This window comes from Engraulis encrasicolus, chromosome 3 (assembly GCF_034702125.1).
Source record: "Engraulis encrasicolus isolate BLACKSEA-1 chromosome 3, IST_EnEncr_1.0, whole genome shotgun sequence".
In the NCBI taxonomy this organism is placed as follows: Eukaryota; Metazoa; Chordata; class Actinopteri; order Clupeiformes; family Engraulidae; genus Engraulis; species Engraulis encrasicolus.
Genome location: NC_085859.1, coordinates 9,833,210 through 9,841,411, shown reverse-complemented (window position 1 = coordinate 9,841,411; position 8,202 = coordinate 9,833,210). Strand labels below are relative to the sequence as shown.

Sequence of the window (8,202 nt, the reverse complement as noted above, 5' to 3'; positions counted from 1 at the left end):
ACAGAATGTGAAAGGCAGTGCAGTGATTATTTCAGATTGTTAGAACACTTCATCATTAGCCTGGGAACACCCATACTGCCTGAGTTCAGGTGGTCCGCGAGGGTTGTGATGAGATAAAGGGGGCATTGGGTGAGGTCAAGGGGGTTTGTTTAAAAAAAAATTAAAAAATAAAAAGTTGCGAAGCACTGCACTATATGTTGCTTCAAGGGAAACCTTTTTGTTTTGTTAACGGGAGGAGAAGGGGCGCCCCTGAAGCACAAGACTGGAGCCTGAAGGAAACGACTGGGAAAACAACTTATCCTGCAGGGCGTGTTCAACTGCTGCAACATTTTGCTACCATTTCCTGGTTGAACAACTTGTTTGCCCTATACACATGTTTTTGATATTTCATTTTTCATCTTAAACACACAGTTGGAACATAATCAGACACTGAAATACAATTTCTTCGAATCCACTTTAATCCACACCTTACCCTGTGTTTCATGTTTATCAGTGGATATGTACCTCACCTCAAGTCAAAATGAAAGGTGGATGAGTGTTCATGTAAAAATATTAGAGCAATGCGGAAAAACAGGTTGAGCTGCTGTCATTGAATATTCACACACTGAGCCAGACAGACGCAAGCAACATGACTGCTTTCTCATTCTCTGTTTGGCCACAGCATTGCAAAATGTTCAGCATAGAAAAATGCCCACCCCATTTCTGTTGAAGGAAACCCCATTTCTGTTACATGACTACACCCACATCTATCACACCTGGTCCGACCTTCTTCCCTCCGATTGAGAAGAAGAACAATTTGATTGGCCAATCCCTAAACCCCACCCGCCATGGGCTCCTCCTTAAGCTTCCTAAAATGAGTAAATTTTACAAATGTTTTTTATAAATGTTACCCCATTTTTACCAGTAATGTTTACCTTGATGTGGTCAATATATCAGAACTACTGGAATTGGTTAATCTTTACTGAATATGTAGGGGTAAGCTATACTCTATTTATGTCTGTGGAAATACATTGCATTCATTTTATTGAGTAGATTCTATAGGTTATTGTTTTACAGTGTAGATCCTGATAAGGTGCACGCTAGGGTTAATGATTCTTACACACACTCTAGTACAAGTTCAAGTGTAATGGGCAGTCAACACACACACACACACACGCACACGCACACGCACACGCACACACACACGCCAAGAGGTTTCCCGGTCCTGGGCCAGCTCTGGCATCTCAGGCAGTGCAGTCCCCAATGATGATGTCCTTCTTAGTGCCCTTCTGTGTGTTGTTAAAAAGTTGAATGGCCCACGGAACAAAGGACCTCCTTAGCCTGTCTGTCCTGCAGGTGAGGGCGCGGAGTCTGTCTCTTGTGACGCATTTTCTGTGGTTGTGTCTTCCTGCACGGTGCCTGCAAACCGTGACGTGAGGAATTATGAGAAGGGGTGCAAGGGGGTGCATATGTGCTCACTTGCGTGTGCGCGCACACACACACACACACACACACACACACACACACACACACACTTGGATGCATTCATTCCCTGTATATAACTTTGTTGCTATTTGTAACAAACTAGTAATAGCCATGCAAAAAGTAAATCTCTTGCTTTTTGCAATTTAAATAGCATGTTATATTAGCACTGGTCAGATAAAAGGGACAGTCCAGAGCTAGACATTGCTCTTACATTGAAGTTCAATATGCATCATCATGGTGTCATGACATACGCCTGTTTAATGGGTGGCAGCAGCAGTGGCACAGCAGTTCTGGTTGATCACTTGCATTATACTTACTTACTTTTTTGTACCCCACAGCATAACACTCAATTTCCCTTGACTGCACTGTAGTGGTATTGTGCAAAATAAATGATCAGGTTCCGGCAGAGGTTTCCCACATGTGTGACTTAATTGTATGATTTCAACAATGTCTGAACTAGGAGGTGTATTTTCGCAGAGGTAATAGCTGAGACACGAGGTCAGCAAAAACATAAAGTTGTCATCCAGTATTCATGCTTATCTCTTGTTGCATCCATGTTCACACACCGTTGTAAGGAGAAAGTAGGTCAGGTATTTTGCCTTGAAGTAGATGAAGAACATTTTCAGTTTAATGAAACGGACCCCTGGTTGATCACTTGGCATTACACTTACCTGAGGCAGCCGAATAGGAAGTCGATGTAGATGTTTTAATATCTACATAATGCCAAAAAATAAAGATGCAGTGTTAATTCAACACTGTTCTGAGAATATATGGTGCCAATTGATAATTTAACTTGGCATTAACACTTGCAGGGTTGAAGTTAACACTGTTAAAGTATACTGAATATGCATATATGGCTTCACACAGTAAACACCAACATTTATTGAGACCATATATTTTCAAAATAGTGTTGAATTAACACAACATTTTTACTGTGTAGAGACCATTTTTTTCCACACATACAGCATAATAATAAAAATGTATTTAGGAGGTAAATACTAGCTACTTACATCTGTTTCTCTTTCTCCACAGAATGAAACCAGCAGTGACTCCTGTCACACAGAGTAGTGACACTAGTGCAGATGGCACCATGGCCATGGAAGGCCCTTCTGGTTCATTCTCTATGGAAGAGACAAACAAGTCTACTCAAACTCAGTACTGTTTGCACAGACAAAAAAAGTCAGTACTACTTCACTAAACTTTTTCCTAAAATATAATTTGTAGTTCTTTCTCTAGTCTAGAACTGTAAACCCCAAATCTAAAAGTTAAAGTGACCATCTATTCTATATAATAATTAAAAAGTAGAGACCTAATCCAAAATCCAGTTTGTTGTCCAGACTGAGGTGTTGAGCTGTGCAGGTGTAGTGATGCTGCTGTAGCTCCTCTGTGCTGACCTCCAGGCTCTTCCTCATCTGGTACGTCTCATCTCCATTAGGTAGCAGCTCCCCCCCACTGATCTGGTGGTCAGGCACAGGCTGGCCGTTTCTGAGCAGGGTCAGGTTGATGTGACGGGGGTAGAAGCCAGTGGCCAGGCAGGTCAGACGAACTGAGGAGCCTGGACCTGGTTTCTGGAGGAGTCTGATTTTGGGCTTCACTGAAAGGGAATATGAAAAATATGCATACCATACACAAGTTACTGTGACCACTGATATTATACAATTATATTTTTATAACCAGGGCTTTGAACTGGTTCAAAGGACAAAAAGAAGGGAACTTTTATGGAACAGAAACGAAAACAGAAACATTATTATTGTTTATGTTCCAGAACAGAAACACTTATTAAAAATAATGATAACCAGTTAATAGGCCTGTAACGGTATAATGTATTGTATTTGTACTGAACAGACCTGAACCGGACCGAACAGTGCTGTACCGAAAGATAGAGTAACAGGCTACTCTGTTCATGTTTGTACATTATGCTGCCAATACATGCTGTGGTTCAGAACGCTGAGAGAGAATGCAAGAAAACACAGGTGTAGAGGCTTGTTCTTTGTGAGACATCGAGAAAAGTGCTATTTCTTACACGGATGAAATCTCCGACCCAAAGTAGCAGTTCAAATGTTATTTTTTCCTTTTTCTTTTGTATGTTGACAATATTTTGGTAAAATAAACAACGTGCTGATTAAGAAAATGTTTTTTTCCATTTTATTCTCATATACTGTACCAAAAATGTACTGAACTGTGTCCTCAAAACCGAGGTACGTACCGAACCGTGATTTTTGTATACTGTTACACCCCTGCCAGTCAATATGTAAGGTTTAACGTTCGGCGAGAAGGTCGCTACCGTGGAATAGCAGCACGACAGAGAGAATCTTTAGACCCCGACGCGGAGCGGAGTTCTCTCTGAAGTGCTGCTATTCCACAAAGCGACCGACTCGCGGAACGTTAACCCGCTTATTATATGGATATACTTAAATGATTCACACATGGCGGGGACATTTCTTTAGGCCTATTTAATGTTAAGTTTATCATAGTTTTTCATGTCAAAAGATTGTTGCTGCGCAAAACAAAACAGTGCCGTTGTGGAACACCGCTAGGCAACAGCTAGGTAGCCAGGACAACAGGTGTTGTCTATCACAGCAGCTGATTAGTCTTGTTGAAAAGTCGCTTTAGCAGTGAAAAGTCTTGTTGCCATTGACAGCGGTCTGATATAGACCAACCCATCCGTTATCGAAAAATAACAGACGTGCGAACGTTGGGGAGCCCCATTGAAATGAATGGAGCATTCGACCGATAACGTCACACCATATAATAATATCTTTTATTTCATTCCTCAAAGTTTAAGTAATTCTTCTCTTGCACATGATTCAAATAGCTGATTATAACACACTATTCCTTTTTTGGAAACAATCAAATAAACAATACTTTACTCTCCCATGACATTGTTGTAGTAGCACTGATTGAGAAGATGCTGCTATTCAACACTGTGTTGTTCAAATAAAAATTAAGAAAGTATAACTGACTTGCGTTATGCATTAACACACCCATAGGAGCTAGTGCATTGGCAGGTATACAATATAATGACCAGCTGATTAAATATGACAAGTCCTAATATACCCATCATTTCCGGCTGTCCACCTTACATTACCTTACATTTTCGGCTTTCACTTTCATAAATCAACTGTTACGAGGGTGGCGCTGTTTTGTTAGCAGGTGTTACTGCTAAATGATTCAGATGGGCAGTCTAACAGGAACTAGCAGACCAAAAATGCTGTGGGAACACGAAAAACTTTGAAATGGACAGGAGAGCCTAATAAGGTGAATAAACTGCTTAAGAGTGATTCTACGTTTCGAGTGTGCACAAAATGTTTTTTTTCTAATAAATTACCTAGATGTTTCCATAGTGTATACAGTTAAGTTTCCAAACAAATAAATTGCCAAGCTTAATCTTAAATCTTTGTTAAATATTCTTATGAAAGCAAACATTTGCCTGATTATTTTGTCAACAGTGTTATGGACAAATACATTTCAAACATATACAAAATACTACACAGTTGAAACAACATACGTTTGAAAGTGCTTATGTCCCTTAACAATAATGTTGTCATTAATCTGTGCAACTGATATAGAAAATGTGATTGTTGAGCTTCATAAGTAGGATTTTATGATTGACTGTGATGCAGACTGACACTTTTTTCATTATAAATCCCTGTAACGTCTGATTTGAATTTAGTCACCCTCCTTACACAAGACTTCCCTCTCCAGAGATAATCCCTAGTATCTGTTCTTAGGATTTTTCCAACACATAAGAGATCAATAACACAAAAACACTTTCAAAACAGTCAACCGTGTTACTCAACTGTGTTACGGTCAACAGTGCAGGGGAACAAGTCAGCACTTTTTTAGGAGAAAAAACAGAGCAGACAAACCCATCTCCCTAGAACACAAATTATTTTGTTTGTCTGTCTATCGATATGGAGATAAATTGGCAAAAACTCCTCCTCAACTGTCATGGCTGATGTGTAACACAATTGACGGTGACACAGCTTGGCATTTCAGCCGTTTTTAGGGTATTGTGCTAACTGAAGACCTCAGAACTTCCACCAAAACACATTAAGTAATTCATGTCATGTACTTTTGATTTCTAATTCAGGTTCTTATGATTATGTTGAGAACACAGTTGACAGTCAATTTTCCGCTCTAAGACCCTAAAAAATAATAGATTAAATTATGGAAGAGGTGAACTCAAAACTTACCAAACAGTCTATGCATCACCACCCAAAAAGGTAATGACATTTTATGGTGTTGGTAAGAGGACTTAAGACCAAACCCTTACTGATTCATGGCGGGGGTTTTCATTGTGTGACACGGTTGACACAGTTTTCTCAGACACACACAAAATGGCCAATTTAATGGATAATGGAAAGCACAATATACGTTTTAACAGTATTGTCATATTGTGATAACTACCGTGAATCAACAATGATCTTGGACAAAAATGCCAGGTTTTTTACATGCTAATACAGTATGAAGACTGAATCTGATATTTGGAAAACGATGACGGCATGAAAACGTCTAAAACCAGTATTAAATATTCATTCTTGCAGAGGAAAGTAATGTTATGTCTTCACTTTCTGTATAATGTTATGTCTTTCTCTTTCTGTATTATATGAAAGATAAATGTGTGCTAATGTCCAAAACATCATTGGATGCAGTTAATAGTTAGTGGAATTGGCAAATAAAGTCCATCGACCTAAAAGCACACTCAAATTGTAGAATCACTCTTAAGTGATAAGGTGGGTAAAGAGATTATGTACCTTTTTTAAGAGTCCTGTTTCTTTCACTGGAAAGATATTTCTTCAGCAGGCTAATGCAGGTGGGATGAAAAATGTACTCATACATGAAATGACACTTGTCAGCCGAAAATATATTCACTCCTTCTGGCCACACACGGTGACTATGAAGAGTGTTCAGTTCTGGATTGTAATTGCGAACATCTCCACTCTCTCCATTGTAAGCATCTCTGTTTGTCATACCCCCGGGTTGATCATCGTTCAATAGCTCGCATGTAACTGTTCGTTGGAGGACCAAAACATCTGAAATAGATAAAAGATAATTTCAAAGGAGGACATCTTCTAACTGAATAAATCCACTTATATTATTTAGTGATGATTTCGTGTATGTACATTATTAAAGAGAGGATATCTATCTGTGAGCTTTTTACGTAACTAATACTGTATATAATTTTGCACCGTACATTCCTTGCTAGATATCCAGATATAAGAAACAAAAACAAATATCACTTTTATTTTTCAGTGACCGTGTCACTATAGGAACCACATTTTTAGAACTGACTTACTGTTTGTGTCGTTCAGGTGATTCCTCAAGTAGTACGCTCTGTACCTCATGTGTTCTGATATGAATCCAATAATATGATCAATGTACTTAAAGTCAGATAGGCCTGGTCCTGCAGTAGAGTTGTTATGTTCTCTACATACAAGCTTGTTGACAATCGTGTCATAGTACATAACTTGGATGTCATCCAACAAGACTACAGCAGTGATTTCTGGGAAGGATGTATCTCCATTGATGAAGGTGGCCATTATCGACAGGGAATGAGAATCTGGAAGAGGAGTGGGAAAATGGTGGCATGAATATGAAAGAAAACCAATCTACAGGGGAAATGGACAGCTTCTAAAATGTAATGACAAAAGGAACATTCCCAGTGGACCATTCCATCAACGGTGTTAACCCCAAATCCGAGTTCAAGACGCTTAACAAGTTAAAAGTAAAATAAGTTTCACTATTGCTAACCTGAAACTCAGCTGAGTTGCCAAGGTAATTTATGTTCCAACTCAAACCTGGTAGCTCCCAGGTTTAACACCAGGTTAAATAAATCAGTGTTACAAAGAATTTCAACCGATAGGAAAGAGTCTCACAACCGGACCGTTCAGCATATTCCCGCCAGCATTTTACGAGATCAAAGCAAACCAGTTTCCTTATTTAAATAGTCTATGGGGTGATAATGCCAGTTAATAGTACAATAATAACCATTGTCTTTCATTTCGGGGATCTCTGATAACTAGCTATTTTTAAAAAAAACTTTTGTTGTCCTGATAATAACATCAGTTTTGCTGCATACACCTAGGGGTGCCTACCACAGCTACCTCAGTAGGTAGCTTTTGCCTTCGGCCAAGAGCAGATGTCTTCAGGTGGTGTCCAACCTTCTCTGGGTGTTTCGGCCCTGAATCACAACACCCTCCAGTTGGTGGGCCCAGCAGTGAGTGGCCAGCTCACTGCGCATCTGCTCCTGACCTCCAGCATTCCTCCTCTCTCCTACTCCACAACCAACACGACTCACGTTCTGCCTCTTCCCCCATTCTTCGCACTGTTTTTTTCTTGCTCCGCTCATCCAGGCCAATAGCAGAAAAGAAGTTCCATGCCGACCTTGATGGGAAGCCCCGGCACCCAACTTCCACGGGGAACAGCCACGTTTGCCAGCCCTTGTCTCTGCAATCTTGGGCTAGCTGCTGGTACTTTGTGGCTTTCCTTTCATACGCCTCCTCGCATCCCTCCTCCCACGGCACAGTGAGCTCAACCAGCACTAGTTTCTCGTCCTTGGTCGACCACAACACTATGTCGGGACGGAGGGTTGTTTGGACGACATCTGGGAATTGCAGCCTCCTTCCAAGGTCGACCCTCATTTCTCAGGAGCTTGCGGTGTGAAGGATGTTCTTTCGGAAAACTCCACCTAGCATATCCCGATTTCTCAGTATCCCGAATAAGGGCTTATTCGGG

General features: G+C 40.3%; 1 protein-coding gene across 1 annotated transcript; it reads right to left on the bottom strand.

The window, feature by feature from the left end:
- Positions 1-1,315: 1,315 nt before the first annotated feature.
- LOC134446529 (major histocompatibility complex class I-related gene protein-like) lies at positions 1,316-8,108 on the bottom strand. The gene is made up of 6 exons (XM_063195892.1): positions 7,766-8,108; positions 6,764-7,027; positions 6,222-6,500; positions 2,774-3,058; positions 2,475-2,585; positions 1,316-1,398 (listed from the first exon to the last, which is right to left on the bottom strand). Exons 1-6 carry the CDS (start codon positions 8,106-8,108, stop codon positions 1,316-1,318), a joined length of 1,365 nt encoding a protein of 454 aa, XP_063051962.1.
- Positions 8,109-8,202: the final 94 nt, after the last annotated feature.

Bases quoted from the DNA above. Each gene is read 5' to 3' on its own strand.
- LOC134446529 (XM_063195892.1), bottom strand. From the start codon at position 8,108: ATGAGGGTCGACCTTGGAAGGAGGCTGCAATTCCCAGATGTCGTCCAA. The intron at 6,501-6,763 runs GTAAGTCAGTTC...TATCTATTTCAG, and splicing joins TCACCTGAACGACACAAACA to ATGTTTTGGTCCTCCAACGA. The intron at 3,059-6,221 runs GTACATAATCTC...ATTCCCTTTCAG, and splicing joins AAACAGGACTCTTAAAAAAG to TGAAGCCCAAAATCAGACTC.